Source organism: Stylophora pistillata, chromosome 9 (assembly GCF_964205215.1).
Source record: "Stylophora pistillata chromosome 9, jaStyPist1.2, whole genome shotgun sequence".
NCBI lineage: Eukaryota > Metazoa > Cnidaria > Anthozoa > Scleractinia > Pocilloporidae > Stylophora > Stylophora pistillata.
The window spans coordinates 29,830,612-29,855,624 of NC_142527.1; the positions used below are offsets into that span (position 1 = coordinate 29,830,612).

Here is a 25,013-nt window from a genome sequence, read left to right on the forward strand (position 1 = left end):
AGGCGGCTGTACACAGGCCATTCCTACCCCTTAGCCCTTATTCACCCGGTAATCCTCTTCTTACTCTTTGCTTCATTATCCAAGGCCCGACTCAATTCTCAGTTCCTTCTTTTGAATTCTCGATATTCACCCATTCTCCGTACCAACACCATTCAGGTTAGCTACATTAAAAAAAGAAAAAGACAAATAAACGAACAAACACACTAGCGAGAACATATATTCTGAAGTGAAAAGATTTTGTTTATAAATAATGAAACAATTTTTCCGGTACGATCCATGATCCAGCATATCGAAGTCCAGGCTAACATTAAATATTTTTTAATTTACTATTTTTCACAATATTGCTCGAGTGAAGCATGGTTCGAGAACAATCAGTGACTCTACACGGGAAGGGATAGTGGGGCACGGTTACCAAGGTAAACAAATATGGCGTTCAATCCAGCTGGACTTGAGGCTCTGTCCGAGCTTTTGAAACCTCCACACGGCGATGATTCAAGTTCTGATGTAAGTAAAGTAAAACTATGTAAAGTAAAGAAATTTTGAAGGGGTAGAGCAGCGAGTATTAGCTTATTTGCAGGGGCGTAATTTAAATCGAATCTGTGTTTGCCTTGACACTGTCTGCCTACTGTTATCAATGCACAGGACGAAAATTTCTCGCCTAAGAAATCCGCCGCAGTAAATCCTGGAAGCATTGGGCCACCAAAGAAACAAGAAAAACCTGGTAAGCCCTATTTTCTCTTCAATAATGACTGCCTCATTGCAGTGCACGTTGCAAAAAGTAATCAAATAGCTGGGAAGGCATCGAACTTACGTGAAATACTCGAAGAGAAAAAGAATGCAAAATGACAGTTTTTGTTGTTGTTGTTGTTGTTGTGTGCTTGTTTCCTTCTGCCTCGAGATCAGCAACTGCTGTGACTATAAGATCTATAAGGGAAAACTCGGTTTTTTGATTTATATGTTTTACAAAGCCGCTGGGTATGAAGCTCTGACCAGGAAAAATGACTACTGTAGTTAACTGTGACATTTCTTCCTTCCTGTAATACTTAAACAAGGTGGTCCTCAAGCTCCCAAACCGCAACAAGCAAAGGGCCATGACATCTGGAATGAAGAGGAGATACCTGAAGTTGGACAAGGAGATGATGAGCTAGATCCGAGACCTGCTCCAGAGTATGAAAAGAAAATAATTTTTGATCTGCAAACTTGTTCTCAACAACTTCTGTTGATAAATCATCAAATTTTCTCAAGGCACATGGCCACTTTGCCATTGCAAGATAATTGGTAATACCATCTGCGAACAGCCATGGTTAACCTGTACACAAACATCATTAACTTGCCAAAAACAAAGTGAAAGTTTGGACTTACTGAGATTTTTCACAAAGTTGACCTAGTTGTCAAGGATATTGGCAAGTTGACTAATAGTGTTGGTTAGATGGTTTCAGCGGTAACCAACTTGCACACACGGACTGATAATCATGCATGATTGTTTATAATTCCAAAACGTAAATATAGGATATTTGGACAGATTGCAATTCTTTAACCCTTTCACTACTATGAGTGACCAAGACAGAATTTCTCTTTACTGTATCAATACAATATCAAGCAGACAAGTGATGAGAATAAAGAAAAATATCAATAAGGGGATTATTGGTGGATCAAATACTAAATTGTCCAAACTAACATCATAAGAATAAAGGCTGACAGTTTCGAAAGAAACTGTTTGGGGCTGCGTCGGTGGTAGTAACGAAATAATTTGGATATATCAACAAAGTAGAAATGGTAAATTGGCCACCGTAATGATTACAAAAGCTGACGTTTTGAGCATTAGCCCTTCGTCAATAAGGAGACATCATAAAATTGCAATCTGTCTAACAGAATTGCAATCTGTCTAATATCATAAGGAGACAGTAAGGAGAATTATGAATGAGATCTTGGGAGTGAAAGGGTGGAAGCAGATAGCTACTGAATGCCATGGACCCAAGCTCAAACGTCCAGTTTTAAGCCCTGGCTGGGTTATTGTGCATTTACAGCAGCTTTCTGCTCTGAAGAGCAAAATCAGCACCAGTGAACTGCAAGGCAAAGTTGATGAATTGCTGGGAGATTATGCACCAGCAAAAGTACCGCTGCTGGAGATATTTGGCGAAACAAGGAGTTTTGGTTCATGTATAATATAATTATATTGATAAAAAATTATATAGGGTATCAGATTCATTACTAAATTTAAACTGTATTTGTTTAGGTTTCTGTTCATTTATTGGCAGTAACATTGCTTTGAAATGCCTTATTTTTAAATTTAATTTAGATATGAAATGATTTTTAAGCAAGCTGTAACTTCAGAGGACATGTATCTTCAAATGAGTGGTAGAAATCCATCTTCCTCCAGCTGTGAAGATTTAGTGGTGAGAAACAGTTTAACACTGTTACCTTGATAACAGAAATCTTTTGTCACAAAGCTCTGAATGTTTTTCACTCCTAGCCAGTACTAGCAATATGAATGGTAGAGGATACCAATTGCAGCATATATTGGGAATGTTGAGTGAAAAAAGTCTTAGTTTTGGGGGTTCTACATTGTCTGTGTACAAAGATGGATTATAAATTGACGTTCACATTTTTAACTGCGAGTACATCAATCACAGAAAGAGGAGCTAGAAAGACTCAGGCCTAAGTGGAGTTGGAATCCAGGCCTCTCAAGCACAACTCAAACACTGGTCCAAAGTTACAACTGACTGAGCTACCGAGCCTGGTGTTGGCTGCCAGGCAAATTTTAGGGTTCCTGTTCCCTTTAAAGAAATTTAATCTCAAATTATCTTGTTTACAAGAAATCGTTAAATAGACGTGTATGTGAAGTTGAAGCAGTCATAGGTAACCTAAGAATTAAAATCGTTAGACCTGTACATGCAATTGAAGCAGTCACAGATAATCTTAAAATCAAGAATTTAGAGTTGGTCAAGGCTTACCTTCTGCCTCCCTCCCCACCTTATTTTTTTAGCATAGGGTTTCTTACAATTTCAAAATCTGGGTAAGACCTGTTTTTCTTACTTAGTACAGATGCTAACTGCAATTATTTTCTCACTTTTTAGATAAAAATCAAGCTTCCAGACACAGAGTATTCTGATGTAAATTTAGATGTAACAGATACTTTTCTGGACTGTAGAACACCAAAATAGTAAGTCAACTGATAAAAATACTCTCACTTTATCTCAGAGCTAGGAAACCCTCCTCCCCACTCTACCACAGTCCTTCATTCTACTTCTCTTTCCCTCATCCTTACATCTGAACTTTTGACAGTTTGTGTTTTCATTAATTCAGAGTACTTTTTCTCAGATATGATAAAAAATGTGTTTGTACTTCAATTTCAGTAAACTCGGAGTACACTTGCCACACCCAGTGGACAGTAAAAATGGCAAAGCACAGTGGGACAAAAGTAAAGACCTACTCACTGTAACTGTTCGACTTGTACGGGAATATGATTTCCTTACACAAAGGTGACCAGAAGGAATTCTCCTTGATGTATTCCTTTAGGACCTTTCAGGCAAGGAAAAAGAGAGCAACAGCACAAGACTGACCAAGCCACTGTGAACCTGATTCGAATTCAGGACAGACTTCTTCATTCTTAATGGTCAGACAGGCAGACATCTATATTTATACAGGATAGCCCCTTCAGTGTAGTAAACACTGGTATCAACGAGGGTCCTGTTACCCACCCATCCCACCCCAGGGGAGGACATCCATCACACAGTAATCTCGTGTGTGGGAAATTAACGTCTCTTGCCCCTAACCCTGCAGGAGACGGGACCTCCATTTATTCGTCCCTATCCGTGAAGACCAGAATATCAAACCATTTCTTGATGGTTTTGTTCAGTTTTGCTTCTACATTCTAGTTTACAAACAGTAACTGTAGGAAGGGTTTAAAAGATATCTGGACCTTAATTGAAATCCAGTTTCTGGATTGCCTATGACTCGACTCAGCGTTTAGGAAATATTTGAAGGGGAAAATGAAAGGGTAGAATTGACCCTCAGAAAAATTTTTGCCATGGACATCTTAAAAATATAAATGTTTGAACCCACCTTGGTCTATTTTAGTTGCATGATGAACACTTGAACAATTATGCTTAACTGCTGTAAGATGTTGTCACAGATTGTTGGAAATTGTAAAATAACTATTGGTGGGCACAAACTTTTGAAATTTGTGCAAACTTTAACAAACAAATGTACTGAATTTTTTGTTGTTAGAGGGACTCTGTTCCCCCATCCTTCAACACCTCACAAAATTTCTTCTAATCATAACCAAAATAAATTGTTCGGGTTTTCATTTTTCATTAAGCAGTTTTTCATTTCAAATAGAAGCAGTCTTGGTAAAATAAAGAAAATTTCAAAGTGGTATTCAATAAAAGTTAACTTTATTTTCCATTATCGGTTAACACCTTAAATAAATTTGAAGTCATACAGGAAACATAAGCACTTACTCAAGTCTGCCTGTGAAAACTACCCCTCAAGCACCTAACACTTATTCAAGTATTCAAGTAGAAGCCATGTATAAATGGTGACTCAATAGCCAAAGACAAGTACCGTTATTTTTTCCATTCTGCATTGACTAAACATTGAAACAAAACAATCAACAGAGTCCTAACGGATGCTCAAAGTTAGAAGATAATGCAGCATTTCTGTCAATATTTCTTCATTAAGTTTTGAGCAACTGCTCTTGAATATTGAAATATGTATTTGCAATGAAGTAATATGGGGAGGGGGGGGGAGGTAAACGATAACAGTTCTTTCAACTGGACTGAGATAAAGACCACTTGGATACTTTTTTCTTTTTTCATTTTCTTTTTTTTTACCATAGACCATTTGCTAACACAACAAAAAAGCTTCTGCCAAAGCTGCATTTAAGAAATGGTCTTAACTCTCATTACCAAGCACTCCTCACAGAACTAAATGTTCACGACTGTCTAAAGCGTGTTTTATCACGCCCGCGTTTTCCCCGGTTCCTTTTCTTGCCACCTCGCTTTCCTCCTCCTCCCCCTTTGGCTGCACCGTCTTTAGGCCCACACAAATCCAAGATGTCTTCTTCATCAGCAAAATCGTCATTTTCTTCAGGGTAATCCCTTCTTTCAACCGTTGCATCCCCACCCCGCAGTTTCTGTTGGTCTACAATCACACAAGGAAATATTCAATGACATACGGTTCGTGAGTAGAACAGAACTTCCTGTAACAAACGGGTAAGATATTCAACTTAAGCGTGGAACAAAGAAAAAAAAATACGGTTCCGTAACTTGGACCTGATTTTCCAGTGAAAGTGTCAAAAAAAAAAGTTTTCGCTTTTCGACTTGAGTAACAAACAAAAAAGAAAGCCTCGAAAGCTGAAGAAACCTCGGAAACATCCACGATTCTGTCTGGATATTGACAGGGATTAGTACATCTAACGAATTCATAAGAGTGAGTTGTGAAGATTAACATATTCTCACCTTGCCTTACAATTTCCTGAACTTCGTTAACAGTTGCACCCAAAGCCTCGACTTCATGCATCAAGCGATCCGTATTACCCCACATACAATGGGACTCGATTTCTCGCACACACTCTCCAACGCGTGCGCCAGCATGGTCAAGCCGCTGGACATCGAGACCAAAATCGTGCGAACCAACCCTATTCTGCCCAGATAGTGCATTCAACTGTTCACGAAGTTCCTTCTCAGCCTCAAACAGAGGCCAGATTCTTCCGAGAAACAGCTGTTTGTATTGATTGAATAAACGCAGCTGACGCCAGTGCTGACTCTCTGTAACAATGTGCGACTCGTACTTTACACCATCGGGCTTGTCGCTGAAGTGCACTCTGCATATACTACAAGCTGAGGTGTCCACCTTAAAACGCTCAAAGTGGAGTAGAACAGAGTCCGCTGGCTGCTCTTCAACTTTATCACAAGGTGTAGTTTCCGGGGTTTCCCATTTGATTCGGCGGAACCATCGCTGGATTTTTATGGCTGCCTCCTCACGCTCGGTTTCTAAAGCGCGCTCCTTCCTCTGTTCCTCCAGGTATCCTGTTGGCATCTGAAACTCCGATGGAGAGTAGACATCTACAGGTGGCTCACTCGAGTTAGAGGTCTGCGAATGCCAAGGAGCCGAATCAGCACTGAACGAATTTTTGAAGAAAGCAACATTCACCTCGGCAGTGAGGAACCCTCCGTTACACCAACGAACTGAAAATAAAGCTTCGTTCCTTTGCGATAGTAAGGTTTGCGTTGCAGTAACAATGTCTTGAACACCGTTGGCATTTTGTACGGCTTCCAATGCCCTCTGCATTCGAACAGGCAAAAATGGGTGAACGGTGACACTGCGCAAGGATTCGATGAGACGGCCGCATGGTGCTGCTGGGATCCCACTACCGTAGTTACACAACATGGTCATAGCCAGTATCATAATTCTCTCTGATTCACCTGACAGCACGCGCTTAAATGAACTGACACTGAAAGCACTGGTTATTAAGTTGAACCGACAGTGGACTTGTCCCGACATCAGCTGGACTGTGTACTCCAGTAAACGCTGGATTCCTCGGATTCCTTTGAAAGAAGGAATTCTTGCGGCTGTAGCTTCAACGATACTAAACAAGGAAGGGAACTTGTCTGAACCGTGTACTGCGTCCCAGAACCCAATCAGATGGAGGTAGCTCTCGGGGAGACACACTGGATTCTCGTAGTCTTTAAACAGACATGCAAACAATGCCAGACAGGAGACTAATTGGTGCTCAAAGACTGCACTCGTGTTAGCAGCTGAAGGAAATGGAATGGAAGACCTCCATGCGATCATGCTGAAGAATCTCCTAATAAAGGAGTGTGCAGCATTCAAGACATCGCCGTACACATGGAGGATAGAGTTACCTTCGTGAAACAAACGGAAGAAGCTGCGGAAACCTCCATGGTATTTGTCTTTGAGCATTCCATCGCAAGGCATGTTCCTCATTGCAAAGCCTTTTTCCTCCACGGAAAGCAAAGCCCCAATCTTGCCAGGTTGTCCAACCAGGTTAAGGATCCGTGAGATCTTAATAAACTTGTTGGGGTTCACCCACCTTTGGCTTTCCTTGGTTATCTTCCATAAAAACTCCGCGCACCTTGACAAGCGCTCTCTGATAGCACTATTCCTGCGAAGAAAGCGAACGTGTTCTTTGCCCAGGAAAGAAATATGCAAGCCCATCTTTGGAAAGAGCAGATCGTAAAGTTGCCGACACGCTTGAAAGTCCTGTACTTCACGGGTGAGCAGCTTTTGAGAAAGCTTCCTCTGAGGGTCAAAGCGGCCTATGGTATCCGCGAATAACTGTACAAGGGCGTTAACATGAATTTGAGTGCACAAAGCACTAAACAGCTTTTCAAAATGTGCCTGTGAGAACTCAGCGTGAAGAAGCTGACAATGTTCAGGATTGCAAGTCAAGCCCACGAGGGACTTTCGACAGATGCCCTGTAATCGTACACTGAATTCTACTGTTTGACTAATGTTCTGGACTAGTTCAAAAGCCAAGCCACACATGTAACATGCGATCCGCCATCGTGCGGTTCCCTCATCGAGTACCACTTTGTCGACCTTGACTTCATCTTGGCTGTAAGGGACAGACGTTACGAACAGCGCGCCGCTATTGACAAAAGCGTATCTCAAGTCTGATTTGTCTCCCTTGAAAACACCAAAATACGTCTCGCACATTTCCACTTTCTGAAGCTCCACGACACTTCTTTGAGGCTTGTTGAGCGCCATAATAAGGCCAAACAGTCTGTTCAGGCTTGTGACAAAGACACCAGGAAGATCAACATGAGAAACGTCTTCATTTAAAATGGTGAAAAGCTCGAGACATGCCTCTACTTCGCCACAAATATTGTTTACTTTGTTAAATAGCTTCCGAGCACTTTCGGCATCTTCTACATCTTTATTCAACCTCGCAAGAATCAGCAAACATTGCGCTTGACCGTTCTCATCATTGCAATCTTTAAATAGTTCCAAAGCTTTCTCAGTAGACCCCTCAACTAAATCACGACGTTCATTTACAGAGGCATGATTCTGCGCACATCGTGCTGCAGACAAAAAGCAATCGGCTGCAAAGCTTCTTGTGTGTACAAACTTTACCGCTTCAATAAATCTGCCATTCTTGCTTAAGAGGTTGCCAGCATCTGCGTATCTACCTTCATCGACCAGTGCCTCCATGGCTTCTTGAACACACCCGTGATTCTCCAGAAAAAGGATTCGATCGTTTGCAGAGGGTAATCCCTCTAGGACGGAGACCATTTCATCAAGACGACCAGAGCTAAAATATAAACAGACAATAAGAGGTATGGGAGTCGAAGTTTACCATCTAAAATATACGAACTATTTTAAGTGACTTGTTGCACCATACAAACAAATAGGAAAAAGGCAACAAAATGAGATGGTGAAAATAAGGAAGAGGCATAGGAAATGACAGCAACATCGAACGCAGTTGTAAAGAAACCTCTCATAAGTTCTTGTCTCTGAACAAAACGAAAACATAAACAAAAATGCTACTGATGGATTGTTTTCTGCCAATCGATTTTTTTTAATACACAATCGTATGGCAACGTAGCACACTTCAATTGAAAAGGCAGACTAATCTTCGAAAATGTTACACTTCAGCCAAGCCGAATTCGCTTCGCCAATCAGTCAACGTTTTAACACCTACCTGAAATGTTCTTCTGCCAGCTGATGGCAAAGTCGTTCCACCGTCCGCGACTCTCTAGGAGAGCGGATTCCTCCTTTGCTAGCATCAGTTCCCACCAGGCTCTTGTACCGCTGTAAGGTGTCGATAGCCTCTTTGTATAGATTTCCTTGACACAGTATCTCCACCGCCTGGTGGTAATCATTAATCATCTCGTAACACTCACTGGCTTCCAAGTAATGGCGTTCCTTCCTGAGCAGTTTTGCTGCGTCCTCAAACTGTTTCAGACAATGGGATAGAGAAACGATTTTATGGGCAATAGGAACAGTGTCGCTGGCTTCCGCTTATTTTACAGGCCCTTACAGATACGACATGATAAGTGTGCTTTGCAAATCGCAGTGAGTACTTCGAACTCCTATTTCACTTTTTCATAGCATAGAGATTTCGTCAACCATAGAGTGATAAAAGTTTCTGTAAAATGGCAATTTTGAGATGATAGCTTGAAAAAAGTACATGCATCAAAGAAACTTTGCGTCGCTACGATCAATCACATTTAACGTCTCTACGAACTCGCACACTTCAGAACTCCATCAAAATCTCGCAAATAAGTAAAGAATAAATGGGCTTATTCATGATGCTTATGGATACAGTCTCGGGAACTATTCCGCTCTTACCTTTCCTAATTTCTTATTTAGTCTGGCCAACAGCAGTCTCTCGCGGGCATTATGCAAACACTTGGCGCCTTCATCCAACATAGCGCACTGTAAAAACTGATTAGCAGCCTTCAGGAACTGTGCTCTCATCAGCTTAGGGTTACCTTTAATTTTGCTTGCTTCAGCGGCCTGCAGCTGGGCTTGACTCTTCTTTACCATGACTTGATCGCTCGCCATTGTGAAGCATTTCACAGCCACCTCCCAGAGCTCCTTGTTATAGAAATAATGCCCTTGCTGGCACCACTCGGCTTCCGTCGACTTCTCAACGAACATACTGGTCAGCTGATCTGTTTCATTAGCTTCACCTGACATTCGTATCACGCGAACAAGGCCACGCTTTTGGAAATACTCAAAGACTGGAGCCCGGGCTTCTTCTTCTTCATCAAAGAACCACACATTGACCCTGGCCCGGGTAATGGCTGTGTACAAGAATTTGAACTCAGAGTTGAGTACCTTGTGTCTGTCTGAATCAAAGTCAAGGGGACGCGATGTTATTTCTAAGTCCTCTTCAGCAAGTTCTATCAGTCCCGAAGTGTCTGGGATCCTTCCTTCCGACAGCTCTTTTATGTAAGAGGTCACGACTCGCCACTCTTTTTTAGCCTGTACGTGCAAACAAAACAAGCACAATTCTGTCTAGGGAAAAAACATGAGTCCTGTCTTGCTAGCAAGATTCAGTACATGCTGGGGATAGCGAAGTATCACTGTAAACTGTATAGAGCACAAGCTCTACTGACATAGATATATACGTAACAGAGATGGGAACGATACGGTTTTCACGCTTGCTTCATATGAAAATTTCGTAAGCATGTGATATTTGCCATCTGGATGGAGAGGGGAAAAGTATTTTATTAACTGGTAAGAAATGTTACCCCTTAGGCAAAGTATAATCAATTGCTTTTCAAGAAATTCTGGAGGTCTACAACCTGTTACGTGTATGGGTAGTAGAGCCTCCACGACGATGTGCGCACGGAACACCTAAATACACAAAAGTTAATAGGACATACATAATCCGCCATAAATGGCAAACCACCGATCTGAACCTCACCTGGGAGTCTTTGAAGAAGTTGTAAATAAGGACATCATCAAACTCCAAGCCTTTCGACTCGTAAATTGTTAGGATTAGTGCTTGTTTCAACTCATCGGGCATCTGTTCCCGAGCTTCTTCCGAGGCCACAAGTATGACTTGATGCGCACCGAACTCAATTCTCGAAGATTGCCGACGGTTTCCTCGAAGAATCATTGCTAAATCACCGAAACTACATGACTCTAACAGCACGGGTTTAGGTCCTTCAAATAATCCTTGATCTTTCTCAAGGCGATCAAAAGACTCTGGAAAGTAATGAAGTAACAGGTCCACAACACTGGAGGCAAGCCGCAAAATTCCTGCATGCGAGCGATAGTTGTGTGTTAACTGATAAAGTCTATTTGGGACCCTAACTCCCGACTGGAAACCAAGGGCTTGGTAAGATTGCTGCGAGTAAAAGAACAATGATTTCAAATCGTTGAAGCGAAACGCAATTCCTCTCATAATACTTTGAGCCGTGTCACCGGTGAAAAAAAGACCGTTTGGATCGCGGCTACAACGGATCAGCAAACACAGTTCAGCTTGAGTGAAATCTTGAGTTTCGTCAACGTAAAATCGATGAACAGACCAATCAGGAACTTGAACTTTCTGCAGACGAGTATAAATGTTGTGAACGACGTCAGCTTCGTCGAACATTCGCAATGATCGTTTAGTGTTCTGGTACACAACGAAAAGAGAGTAAACAACGTCACGATCGGCAGAGAAGTTTGGAGCTCGCTTCCTTCCAAGATCTGAATATTCTTCCAAAGTCAAGAAACCGTGTTCAGTATGCAAGGCCTCGACGGATCCTTTGATGAACGATCGGATTTCAGTCCAGACTAGAGTTGGATGGTACTGAGCCTTTACTTTCTTCATCATTCTTGGCCACAGCTCCGATACAAACACAACATAGGTGACCTCGCGTCTGGGGTCAAAACTCTTGGGGTCCGATCGATTACACACAACATCATCAATGTCATTGGCATGTGTGTCGTCTTGCTCCTCAACTTCACTGTCAGAATCGTCCTCAATAGCCACCAAGTGACATTCTTCTTCTCCCCATCCGTAAATCTTTCTCAACAGACTACCATCCTCGTCACGAGGAAAGAACTCGCAGCCCGGAAGAGATGCATCTAACAAAAGCAACCAGTCACGAGAATTTATAAATAGAGGCCAAGCTGCATCATCAATATCTTGAATTCTGAAACTCAGAGCTGTGGCTTCCTTCTCTGCGTGTTCCCTTACGGCATGAAAGGCATGCCTGAGCTCAGAAAAATTCTTCTGAACCTCGCTGCAAAGCACTGGGTTTTTTGTGATGAAGACCTGATGAAGATGTTCATATTGGGCGTCTGTCACTTCCTCAAACTCGGAAGGTTCCACCGTATCGTCGCCTTCTTCGTAGTCTTTGCGCCGTGCATCCTTAGCTCTGATAAACTCGTCTGATGGTGAATGCTCGTCAATGTCTTCTAGTACTCTGAAACTTGACGACTGAAGGGGTAATTCTTCTGGAAGCTCACAAGCTGTGATACTTCTACACGAATCAGCTTTGGGCAAATACTGCGTTACCTTAGGGATATGAGGTCCAGCAGTAGCCGCCTTCTCCCAATAAAACTGAAACTCATTCCACAACCTGTATAAACAGCAGGTTGTCTTACCGGTACCACTTCGACCAAGAAGAATGATAGGACACGGTTGACTTGGACGCAAGTTGATAATAGCGTGCTCAAGCTCAGTAACTCTGAAGGGAAAGTCCACTTTGGCTGCAGGGTTACTGTGAAGAACAGAGTTAATTAAGAGCGAGGAAAAGGAGTAGAATTTAAGAATGTGGAACTCCATATCGTTTGGACTTGCTGGTGGGAAGAAGAACTGAGAACCTTTATATTTATCAGAGGACTTCTCAATTTTTGTTGTCTTCGCTTGCGAGAAATCCTCTACCTTTTCAGACAGCTCAACAAAGAAATTTGGCAGGCGTTCACCACTGACATTCTTTACTTTGTCACTCCCTTTCCTGAATCCAGACAACTTTTTCTTGACAATACAACTCAATCCTCTATCATGAGACTTCACGATGCTCTCAACTTTCGCCATAAGGCCATCTCGGTCCGCTGCAATGTCCCAAACACGAATGATTTCAGAGTAAATTCTCCCAGCAGATGTTTCCATTTGCATTCTCAACTCGGGATCATTACTGCATTTGGCTGAAAACGCAACTGTCAGTTCCCAAATAATCCGAGAAGCTCGTGTTAATTTGGCCTCAAACAGCATGATATTGCGTTTCTTTGGAATGCCATCCAACCTCCTGCAAAGCGTTTTTGTCCATCGTCCCTCAGCCAGCATCCGAATCCTACCGATAATGCGTCGCTTCAAGGAATCGCTGACGTTAGTGTTCTGTAGAGCCTTCCAGAATTGATCTGTACAGTCCACTTCCCAGGGCAAATCTTCAAAGGGGGACTCTAGGTCTACCTCGAATTCTCCTTCGGTTACCTCTTCATCGTCGTCGTCGTCGTCGTCATTTATGATTCTTTCGATGTCGGGGACATGATGCGAGTCACACTGTTCTTCTTTGTCGTGCTGCTGAAGCCTGAGGTCATCTTCGGTAGTTTCCATCTCTGAGTTGTTAACAACACTGATGCATTCGATCATGCTCTTGATGCTCGTACGTAGGTCATCCAGAGGATCTTTCTTCACCAGCACGGCTACTGGCATAGGCTTTTTATCTTCAGCTTTCACTTTTACAACTCGATGGTTGCTTTCTGGGACATCCTTATCCGCAGCATTACACCACTCATCCCCTGCCTCTTCCTGGACTCCTACCTCTCCTGTTGCTGTTTCTGCTGTTGTTTCGTGTCCAGGCACTGTCTTTCCTGGTAGTTTTATCACTTTCCTCTTCCTCTTACCACCACCCGACTTCTTGCCACTCTTATACGAGTTAATGGCTTGCCTTATCAACTTTGCCCGTGGGTCTTTCTTGGTTAGATAATCCAGTGGGACCTTGCCTTCCGTGTTTTTTACCATTGGATTGGCTCCCGCGTCTGTTAGGACACTGATCATCGCACACTTTCTCCTGGAGCAATTTCCAAAAGCCACTAAGTGAGAGAGCGTGTTGCCACTGCTATCCACCGTGTCAGGGTCAAACAGCTCAGAGTCAAGAAGGGCTTGAATTAGTCCAGTGCTCCCTGTAAGACCGAGATTTAGAAAAACTACCAAACAGAATTCAATCAGGCCATAAGGTATTTTACAAGGTCAAAGGCGGGGTTTCGCCAAATTTTCATGTTTTCTTTGAGACGCATTCACAACAAATGAAAGAACACAATTTCACACATTACATTCCTTTAAAAAACGACGTCATTTAGTCTTGCCGAATATCAGGATAAGTAGAAACGAAATAAATCACGGTTGAACCCTGAAAAATTCTGAATAAAAAGAATACGAGGACTCGCTATACTGTACAAAGCAAAAACTCTGAATAAACTCGGAAAACAAGAATGAACTGAAATGTGTTAAACGAAACAGTCTCATGACTTACCGGTTGCAAATGCTTGCCTCAAAGCTTGGTGCAGAAGTGAATCGCCTGCCTTACTCATAATACAAGCCGGGTCAGCGTTATACTGTAGCAGTGTAACCACCATGTTGTATTCTTCATTGTCAATGGCTAGTTCAAGAGGACACTTGATTGCTTTACCCAGTCCGTTAGAGGAGGCACCATTTTCCAAAAGAGCCACGATGAGAGGAGCCCGGTACTTTTCAGCAGCCCCAAACACAAGCTCGATAGGTATCTCAGATGCATCAATACCAGTCGCTAGGCCACCCTCCCCTGGTGAATAGCGCTGGGGTCCTCCGCCCCCGAGGTAAAGGACATGTAACTTGTCCCAAGCCTTTTTTTCGGACAGCTGCTTGATCAGCTTTTCCAGAGTGGGGTTTGGTACACTACACGTTATACTGGAAGTTCCATCTACAAGGGAAGCAAAAAGAACAAATCAAAACAAAGGTAGAGCAAACAACAATCCGCTGAGAAACAGATAATTATCTGTCGGTATCATAATGCAAGTCTTTAACTTTAGATTGCTGGTATATTCAAATAAGATCCCAGAAGAAAAGCAGAAAGCGGCTAGTTACCTGACAAATTAAGGCCCAAATCCACGATTTGAGAAAGTATTACAAACTTGTCTCCATCATTCTCTGCCCTTTTTAATCCTTCACCAAAGGCTCTCACCGCATCTCTGTTCTGATCCAAGCAAGCATGACAAAATCCCTGTCGCACGAAACCCTACGATATCCAAAATAGAAACAGGTTTGTCTCCTGCGTAGGCACTTATTTAGCTCTACAGCAAAACTAAAGAAATGACAAAAATTTAACGCACCTTGTACCACTCTGGCCTGAATCTTGTACAGCTCTTAGCGTCTGTAAGACCTTGTTGGTAATTGCAGATGTTGTAATGAGCCAGAGCACGATTGCAAAGTAGAGTGGCCAGAAATTCCTTGTCGTTGCTTGGAACATATTGCATGGACAGGGTGTAATACTCAACCAAAATGGAGAATTCCTTTTCAGAAAACAGTCTCTTGCCACGCTCTTTCCATTTGCTTGCTTCCGTCTGGTTGAGAGAGACGGTGACAATCAAACGCGTGATCAAAATCAATCCACACTCTCGGTCAGCAGAGGCACGCGGATACACGGGCTGGCGATAAATGCCGGAAATGTTATTTTCCTTCACAAGCGCCAGGCAACGTTCGTCGTTTCGATGTTCTCCGCTGACCGAGAGTTTGGGACAGGCTCACCCAAAGAATACTGCTGGTTTCAAGAAAATTTTCAGAAGGGCACTATACCTGAGATTTGGTTGGTTTAACCTTAAAGCATTCCCGGCCTTTCTCCACTGCCTTCACATATTGTTTTGTTTCAAAATATGCTGTCGCCAGTGAGTTGTTCACAATGTAACTCAAATCTGCTGAATTGTTAGGAAACTGAAGAGCTAAATTCAACAATTTGATAGCTTGAATGTAGTCCTTTGCACTCAAAGCCTTCACGCCTTCGTCTTTCCAGAAATGACCTTGGTTCTGCAAAAATTAAAAAAAATCTTTACGAGGATCCTGTCATCATCCATGATATTTTATAGCTCAAAATTTAAATACACGACTTTAAGGGCCAAGAAAATCATCTTGTGGAATTCAAAGCTTTTCTGTGCCTTCATGACCCGTGTTTATTTCTAGATTCTATCTGTCCTTGAGCGTTCATACCTTAGCTCTCGAAGGTCCAACGTATATTTCAATGATGTCAACTAAAATAATTAAACAGTGGAACAAAAAATGCTACGTTATCATACAAAACCATAGTCACCTCACGGTGATGAGACCCTGTTACTCTTGAACAACAAATCCCGGATGGATCAGCTCCATGCTTCAATAGGGTATACGCAATACCGTAATGTTCCATTTCCAAAGCAACAGATAAGGGTGGGTGTTTTGAACCGTGCAAACCGTTAGCAAGAGCGCCATGATCAAGCAACACAGCAATTAGTTTGTCACGGTCGTGAACAGATGACTCAAGCACTTGACTAATGGGAACAATTCCGGCATTACATCCAGTTGCAACACCTCCACGACCTTTCGCAAATGACCGTTGACTATCACCTCCAAGGAATAGCAATTGCAGCTTGTTCCATTCCTTCTTGGCGCAGACGTCTTTGATTAGCCTCTGTGCAGTAGCTCTGGGAATGCGGCAGGTTATCGCAAGTGTTCCATCTGCAAACAAGAACAACAAATTTTAGAATACTTGGCTTTCTTAATCCCACTTATTCCAGATAACTCGGGAGGTAGGATGCACCTAGGCAAAGAGAATATTGCTGGAAAATCAACTCAAGTGGGCTAATAAGATAAGAATATGATATGAACGGATTCATTACCAAACAGTACACATGCACCTATAGAGCCACCTTGACAATCATCGTTCTAAATGTTAATGTATTCAATACCTTTTACATTTACGGCATTAGAAATTATATGTGACGCTAGGGAAAACTTGTCATCATCTGTCTCTGCTTTTTTAAGTCCATCACAAAAACTTCTGAGGGCTTCCAGGTTCTGACCGAGGTAGTTCAAGCAAGAACCAAGACGGTAGTACCCCTACAAACAAAACACACTCAGGAGAAGAGTTTTCTTTACACGGCAGAATTTTGGTAGCAAGACACACTGGGATAACTACCAGGACATAAAAACTACATTAACTCAAATCCTCAACTCCAAACTTTACTCATATACAGTCGTACACATCACACAATGCTTAGGCTTTTGTTACCTTAGACCACTGAGGGTCAATCTGTACACATCTTTCAGCATCTTCCTTCGCCTTGTCATAACACTGCAGGTTCAAGTAAGCAGCACATCGATTACTCAACAAGACTGCACTCATCTTTTGCATATTCTCCATGGTCTCTGGTATATACTCCATTGCTAATGAGTAATATTGGACCACCAGCTCATACTTTCTCTCTTTGAACAATTTGTTTCCTCGTTCTCTCCACTTCTGAACAGATTCCTTAAAGTAAATTAACATTAAAACTCATCAGTCTTCTAGCATGCAACTGCTGGAGCTTAAGCAGGACAACCGTAAACGTCCATGTATAAGCCGCATCCGTAGATAAGCCGCACCCCAGATTTGGAAAAAAATTAAAACAATACAATTTGAAGTTTCATTAGAGTTGTATTGCTACAAACAATCAAGGTTTCGAAACACCAACATAGAAGTTTTGGCTATCTTTCACATTTATCAAGTCTAAAGAAAGCAAAATTTCATTTGTTGTACCTTCTTTTTAATTGGAATTTACACCATCCTTAACTTAAAATGCTCTTTCGATCCGATTTTTCGAGATTATCACTTCGAAACACACCACAAAGTTGAAATTCCTTTGGCATTGAAAAAAAAAAAACAAAAACAAAAACAAAAACAAAAAAAGCAAACAAACAAACAAACAAGTGCTTAGTAGCCAAGCTTTAAATGTTGGGAGGAGTCTGAGCCAGGGCCTGGCCATCGCCTGGGTATAAGATGTTTGGAAACCCGCAAAAGGCGAAAAACTTCATGCAGAACAGGAACCTGATAATGCAGTGGACAAATCTGCCATGAAGGTAGTAAAAAACAACGAAACATCCTGCCATTTACCTCGCGAGTACTCGCGAATTTTGTGGTACTTTATCGCACGTGGCGGAAAGATATGCGTAGAAGTGACTGGCCGCAGACGACACTGAAAACTGCTGTACGGAGGAATGGAGATTCCTTGTATGTTGGTGTTTAGTTGTTCGAGTAAAGCGAAAATTAATCGCTTGAAAGAACTCGCGGAGAGCAAGATTCGCCGATAAACACTCGAAGACACAAACGACTCCTTTAGGAGCCACCACTCAATGAAAAAGTCAATGAACTACAGCAACACGCTCTCAGTTTCTTCTATGTTTATTTCTTGGCATCTTAAGAAGTTTTATGAATATTAATTAGGTTTCTGAGAACTCCAAACACAGATGTATCCATGGATAAGCCACACCCATGATTTTTGGCTTCAATTTTTAGAAAAAAATTGCGGCTTATACATGGATGTTTACGGTACTTCTTACTTCGTCAGGTTCCACTGTTTATCAGCTGCTTTATGGAGTTGGAGCTCTAGCCGTCACAAAACTAGCAAAGAAATACAAATCTATATGTATTACCTTGTTCTTCATAGGTTTAACTTCATATCCTTTTTCTCCATATTCAATGCACTCTGTAAACTTGTTGCCCTCAAAACAGATGTCAGCTAATGCATCCAAACATTCCCTCTTAAGTTCTATGGCTTGCTTTGGAGTATACTCTAATGCTAATTTGTAGTATTGCGAGACTTTCTCTGTTTCCCCGCATTTGACTACCTTGTTAGCTTCTCCTTTCCAGAACTTTGCTTGTGCCTGTAATAGACCAAATAACAAACCTTCTAAAATGATATCAAAGAATGACACGGCAGGTTCTACTTTATGACAACACACTCACCACTGCCAGTGTATTAGTATACTTTGTAAAGTGTAACCAAAGTATTTGATAGGAAGCTAGCCTCAGCTGAAAGTTTGTTTATTAAAATGACAAAAAGACCACAAGTGTAATGAAAGGAGAAAGGGAGTAATTCTTCAATCCCATCCCCCCTCCACAAAAAAGAAGAAAGAAAGAAATCACAGTATCATTAGGAGCAGTAGACGCTTTCTCTCAATTGATACAGGGTGTATAAATCAAAAAAAAAAAAAAAAAGAATTAATTCAACATCAAAAACCTTTGATTGGAGTTGAGGCTGATTTGAAACACAGGCCAAGTGAGCACCCTCACTTATCAGCTTAGATGCAATGTCAAATTCCTCTTTTTCCAAGGCTATCAATAAGGGAGGCTTTTTACACAATGGCAGTCCATCCACACAAGCCCCAAACTCCAATAGAACTGTCAATAGGTTTGATTTGTAGGCCACACTTGATGCTATGACCAGATCTAAAGGCACTTGAGAGGAATCACATCCACTTGCTAGCCCTCCTTCTCCAACAGGAGCATCATAAGGGCCTCCTCCGCCAACAAACAACACACGAAGCCTCTCCCAGTTCTGCTTTGATACTGCATCATCTACAGCTCTCTGGATAATGATTTGAGAGCAAAATTCTTCATTTACACCCATGGTTCCATCTGAAGTGCAGAAATGAGACATATACCTGAGTAAACAAAAGCTAAATCTGGTTGTGGAGTAGAAATTTTCATTCAGGTACAGCTACTTTGGGCACTCTACTAGGAATTACAAGTCGACAACCCAGAGGATCACACTCTGCTTCATAAAATATTTAGTTTCCCTGGGATCATAGTTGCCATTGTTGTTGCCAACTGTGTCCTGATTACTTCCAGCAGATCTTATGACAATTGGCAGATAATTTGGATCCGCTGTGAACACATCATAGGTCTGGAACACTGGTAACAACCAGTGTGATCATATACAAACAGGATTTTCTATCTAGTGGCTGGAAAGAAGTGTATTTAGTAACAGGAGAATGTAATACATGTATATACAGTATAAGAACAGCACAGGCCAAAGAAATCGAGATGGAGAATTTGCATACAAGCCAAAGAGCTCTCTGATCTTTGCAGCCTACTAAAAACTCAGGGAAATGGGAATATAGGTACACCTGCAGCATGCAATGCTTAATATCTACCTTTCACCTCAGGGGCTACAGTGGTGATCTGTAACAGAGTGTCATACTTCTCCTCATCAGTTTCAGCAAGATCAAGAGCTGTAGCAAAGGAATCCATTGCTTCTTTATAACGCTTTAAACCGGCCAAGCTTGATCCCAGCCTATAATGAGCCTGGTACACAAGGAAACAACATTTATGCGAGGTGAGATTCAAAAATTGAAGTGAGTTGTTTTTCTTTTCACAAGAAGAATCCGTAGTGGAAATGTTACAATTCAAGCAGCTTATTCCACAAAACCCAAATAATGTGTCTATCCATCAACAATCCTTGTTTCCAAGCAAGTCACTTGTCACCCCTGAAAAATGTCTCATGATGAAGGTAGAAGAACTTACTATACACAACAGAAAACAATAAGAATACAATAAAGCTTCACAAATGGCAAATCAACCCTACACTTGATCTACAAGCATCCTCAATGTGTACTCACTTTTGACCAGTTGTTCCTAATCTTGACACAGCGCTCAGCATCCAACACTGCCTCCTTATACATGTCATTTCTTATATGGACCAGTGAGCGATTACAGAGCAGCTGTGCCAGCAGTTCTCGATCACTGGTGGGAGCATAGTTGATTGCTATGGAGTAACAGTCAACAAGCAGATCCAGCCTATTTTCTTTAAAAAGTTGTTTACCTCTTTCCTTCCACCTTTTTGCCTCACCCTGCAATAGGCAAGAAGTGACAAGACATTCTAAAGTAAGCCAAGCTCTGTCATAGCTATTTTGCAGTTGTAGCATTACTCTTCTTTCTCATACTGTAATACTCAACTTTCAAAGAGGATGCTGGGTTTGGAAACCAAACTTGAGTAATATAAAAGGGAGCCAGGCCTTCTCCACACCATGCTATCCATGCCTTTCTTCCCAAAACATTATTTAAAGGTCTTAAAACTAGATTCTCTAAACTTAGATCTACATGTAGATTCTTGAAAATCAAACTCTAAAATCCAGCCTTGAAAGTTGATCCTCAATTATCAAAGCTTTTGAGAATTGAGAATTGAGGATTAAGTTTAGAATTGAGACTTTCATCTTAAATATGAGCAGTGCTGTGTATCTACAAATAGCAAATCAGCACACCCACTGTTAGCTATACAAAACACCAACCTGCACCCTCCCTGGCCTGGTCTTGTATGCCTCTTTACCAGCCTCTAATGCTTCTGGATACTGCTGCAGACTAAAATAACAAGATGCCAAATAGCTTTGTAGTTGTGCATGAAATTCCTTCATAGAACGTGGCAAAAACTCCTTTGCCAGTCCAAGAGAAACAATGGCCTGATTGTACTTGTGAGCTTGATATAATCGAATGCCTTTATCCTTGCAGCGCCTGCCTTCCTGCTGTAATAGAGAGGTAATACATAGTTAATAGTCACAACAATGTATCATTTAGCCAGGAAGAAATCAAGACTGAGTGCATCTGACAATTCATTTAACATGCTAACATGTTTCATGAATAATGAGCTAAATGAACATGTTTTTGTTCATTTAGCTCTTCTTTCTAATACAGACAACAAAATCAATGGAGTTTAACATTTAAAGAATGTTTCACCTTAACCTGGCTTTCTTGTTTCAAATGTATCAGGCTGTAATATGATGGAAATAGAGAAACTAAAGCTTCAATCTTTAAATAATGTGGACTTTGCCTGAAAACCAAATGACAGTCTGTGTTGTCTCCAGAAAATCAAAATGTGACATCCACAGCTATCAATTCATCAATGTAACAATATTGACCTATCTTTGAGGAGACAAAGGCAAGACAAACCTTAACCAAAGCAGGATCAACCTTCCAGCAATTTGCAATGTCACTGCGTGCTTCCACAAATCTCCCTGTTCGGTAGTTTGTTTCTGCTCTTGATGCATACAAAGTGGACAGCAAAGCAATATTGTTGCGAGGACAGAATAATAGTGAATAGGTATAACACTGAGTGGCAACAGACCAGCTCTCTTCTTTATTGGCTTCAAAACCTCTGTGTACCCATTTCTCTGCACCATCCTGGTGAGAATAAAACTGGTTGAAGAATCTTTCGAACATAAATTTTTGTATGCACATCTACACGTGGTAAACTTCCTTCTTTATCACCAACAGCAAAGCTTGTACACATGGTTTCCAGAGTTTACAGAACACACTGTGCAGAGCAAATAGATAATTTTACCCCAAACCATTAATAGTTAGGTGTGCTGTTTTCTGCTATTTATTAAAGTGGAAGTCTTTGTTACACTTGCATGTTGCTGATAATAATATTTTCAATATTCCCATTACCTGTCTTTGTGATAATCTATAAAATTTGTCAGGATAAGTTATAGGAAGAAGTTCTATAAGTTGAAGGCTCATACCCTGATTCCTGGGAATAGCTCTAAAGCTCTCTTCATGTCATTGCATGCATCTTCTTTACGTTGCAACTCCCAATAACAATCTGCTCTTTCTCTCAGTAGTTTGCCAGCATAGTGAGGTCTGTTTGGAGGTGTGAGTTGTATGCTGTGTGTAAATAGCATTAATGCTTGCTCGAGTGCTCCAGCCTCATGAGCAAGAATTGCTTGACGCCCCAACTCTATGGCATCCATCTTTCAAACTTCTTTTACAAAAGAGACTGAGACTAGAAGAAATTAACATTTAGCTTCAAACAAAACCTTTTAACTTTTTCACTTGGCTGCTTGCAACCAAGTCTTAACTCTCTCCCTCAGCCATGCTCTAAAAGAGCTCAGATGCTAGAGGAAAGTTTGTCTTTGGGCAACTTGTTCCTCTTTTCCTGTATGGAGGCTTTTGAGAGCCAGGCAAATTCTGATTCAATTAAGAGCACAGCTTTGTAACACTCTCATGACATGGGCTGACAGCATACATTTCTTCATAGACTGGTCAATTTGGTGCAAAACTATGATTAGATATTTGTTTACCACCCTTATCTGTTCAAAGAAGTAAACCATGTTTCCACGAGTAAAGCTCAAGGAGAAATTTGAGCTTTGAGGTGACAGAGAATGTCCAAAGACTAAGAGACAGGCATATTTTCATGCCAAATGGAGGCTACTGTATCCTTCAAATAGTTTTGCAATGCTTCAAATGAAATGTTTACCAGCAGCTTTCCTTTTTCACTACAAGGGATGTTCACTCTCAACATTGTCAGGTGACACTTTAAGAACAAACATATATGAACCTTTTACTATCACTATGGAATGCTCTCTCACTTTAAATTGCATTCTAAACTAAGAATTTTATCTCATTAGACATATAATTTGGAAAATCATGGGATATCACTGAGGAATGTTATCGGTTATTCTCCAGCACTAAGTCCCATGACATTTTCACACTAATTGTGTGTGAGCAAATATATTTGCTGGATTGTAATGGTTACTAGTCCAAGTGTGTCCATCACTCTCCACAAGGACTTTTCACAGATGGCAATTCCACAATCAAAGTTGGTATCAAATAACTATATCATAAATGGCTCCTTTCTAACATTCTGCCAAAAGAAGGAAAGAAAGTGATGTTGAATTTCGTTTATTTCCGGTTCAGACCAGCCAGAAAAAATTTGAATAATCCCAAGCTTACTGACTGATAATTATCGCACCTTTCAGAAGGGCTCACGACAACACACTTCGAGCACCCTCCACGCAATTTTTCTGGGTGAGTTTTCTGTTTTCAAAAGTAAGACTAGTCCCCTAATTTCTGAATGACAACATCAAATGAGGCAATTCTTGAAGTAATGGATGAAATATTCAGAGACTGTAAAGCAGGCAACAGAAATCTGGTCCTTCATTCGAAAACAAGCAGTTAGTGTGAATGTGTTCACCATTCACACTGAACTCGTCTGGAATGTTCAATGGTTTGATACATCTGACAAGCTCGGCTTAAGTAGGGTAACAAGAACAGCAGTGTAGTTGGATATTTACAGTAATATTGCATTGTGTTGTTAAAATTCCTCGAGTTGAATGAATATTTAATTCCTCATGTGTCAACTCCCGAGCAAAATGCAAAATGCAAAATGGAATGGTCAGCGAATAGCTTGAATATTCCCCATAAGCTCTGTGTTACCTCTCTAACCAGTATAGTACACTCAAAAACGCCTTACCTTTCACACACTCGAACAGACAGCTTTATTTCCTGCGAAAATGAGAGGCAGACAACAGAAACAACATTCTGGTAGAAGGATCGGTGAGTTCATTCATTCATTCAAAACAAACTCAAATTTTAAAATCCTAATCTTCGCTCCGCTGCACACTAACAGCTGGTGTTATTGCGGAAAAGGTCTGCAGTGAGAATTTGTGACGTCTACCGATGAAAAATGATTCCGGGTGCTACCATTTCCAGCGGAAGAGCCAACTCGCAGTTTTGCATATGTTTTTAACGAGCGGGAATATATCGGCTGTTCATCGCGCTGCGCGCATGTCATGTGACCACGCGTCAGCGTTGCCAACGCAGTGAACTCAAGCCTTATTTTCTGTTTATTAACCCTTTCCTGAGAAAGTCGATGTTATTATTTAAATCTGGAATATCTTCTTTTTCCGTGGACCGCATCAGCTGAATCAACATGAAGAGGCCTTTCCGATACTAAGTCCAAAGTGGCAATCGTCTTTTCAGGTCGTGCAGAAATTTGAACTTTGTGATTATCTATCCAAACGGTAGATATCACCAAGGAAACACAAAGCTGCCGGCAGAACTTTCCAACATTGAGGTGTTCTACATTAGAGCATGCATTCCTGCATACCCAGGTGAGCTCCTCGATAGTTTTATAATACATAAAGAAGCCAATTTTTTTTCATATCTCAAGGGGGAGGGGGTGGGGGGCGCTCACATATATTACTCCCGGACAGTGCGCTTTCGGCGATTGAGATCATGGTCGAGGCTCTCCAAAGCAGCTGCCTTGGGGACATAGGAAATTTAAAAAGTGGTCGTCATATGAGGGCTACCTATGGAGGGAGACGGAAATTTTCTGAACTATGACACCCATGTGTGATATATATCTTATTAACCAAGCGCGAGGGCCGTACTGGGAGAATATCGGCCCAAGGTCTTGACAGTACGGACCGAGCGCAGCGAGGTCCGTACAAAAAAGACCGAGGGCCGATATTCTTCCAGTACGGTCCCGAATAAGCTTGGTTAATAAGATATTTATTATACGACTGAAGTTCAAAGGGACACAAGTGCGGTATCATTCGGGACCATTCGGGACAGTGCCTGGTCCAATACTGAGAGAATATTGACCGGCAATAGAGCATTTTGATGGTTGATTTTAGTTATTGGCCCTCTGACTGCCCGAGTCGTGTAATAAAACATGTTATCGTTTGCCGCACGATATGGTAAGTTCCGGTGTGGTCGCGACCTACATCCATAATAGATCGGCAAGTCTCCATAATTTCGACCACTGGGCTGGCCCGTCTC

General features: G+C 41.5%; 2 protein-coding genes across 5 annotated transcripts; one reads left to right on the top strand and one right to left on the bottom strand.

The window, feature by feature from the left end:
- The first annotated feature begins 384 nt into the window (after positions 1–384).
- LOC111338087 (dynein axonemal assembly factor 6) lies at positions 385–4,410 on the top strand. Its single transcript, XM_022944509.2, has 6 exons — positions 385–504; positions 643–721; positions 1,053–1,167; positions 2,300–2,396; positions 3,078–3,163; positions 3,357–4,410. Exons 1-6 carry the CDS (start codon positions 427–429, stop codon positions 3,484–3,486), a joined length of 585 nt encoding a protein of 194 aa, XP_022800244.2. The 5' UTR covers positions 385–426; the 3' UTR covers positions 3,487–4,410.
- On the bottom strand, positions 4,381–24,964 carry LOC111338070 (TPR and ankyrin repeat-containing protein 1). Of its 4 annotated transcripts, XM_022944479.2 has the most exons (20): positions 23,704–24,964; positions 21,974–22,233; positions 21,402–21,632; positions 20,747–20,977; positions 20,078–20,308; positions 19,613–19,763; positions 18,697–19,094; positions 18,110–18,340; positions 16,710–16,949; positions 16,387–16,537; positions 15,753–16,156; positions 15,245–15,472; positions 14,782–15,012; positions 14,537–14,687; positions 13,947–14,372; positions 10,403–13,596; positions 9,319–9,957; positions 8,669–8,922; positions 5,463–8,278; positions 4,381–5,145 (listed from the first exon to the last, which is right to left on the bottom strand). In XM_022944479.2, exons 2-20 carry the CDS (start codon positions 22,199–22,201, stop codon positions 4,937–4,939), a joined length of 10,644 nt encoding a protein of 3,547 aa, XP_022800214.2. In that variant the 5' UTR covers positions 22,202–22,233; positions 23,704–24,964; the 3' UTR covers positions 4,381–4,936. The 4 variants fall into 4 exon arrangements, with proteins under 4 accessions (XP_022800214.2, XP_088589741.1, XP_022800224.2 ...); XM_088733615.1 differs by having other exon boundaries at positions 20,747–20,974; positions 21,974–24,964; XM_022944489.2 differs by having other exon boundaries at positions 21,974–24,964.
- Positions 24,965–25,013: the final 49 nt, after the last annotated feature.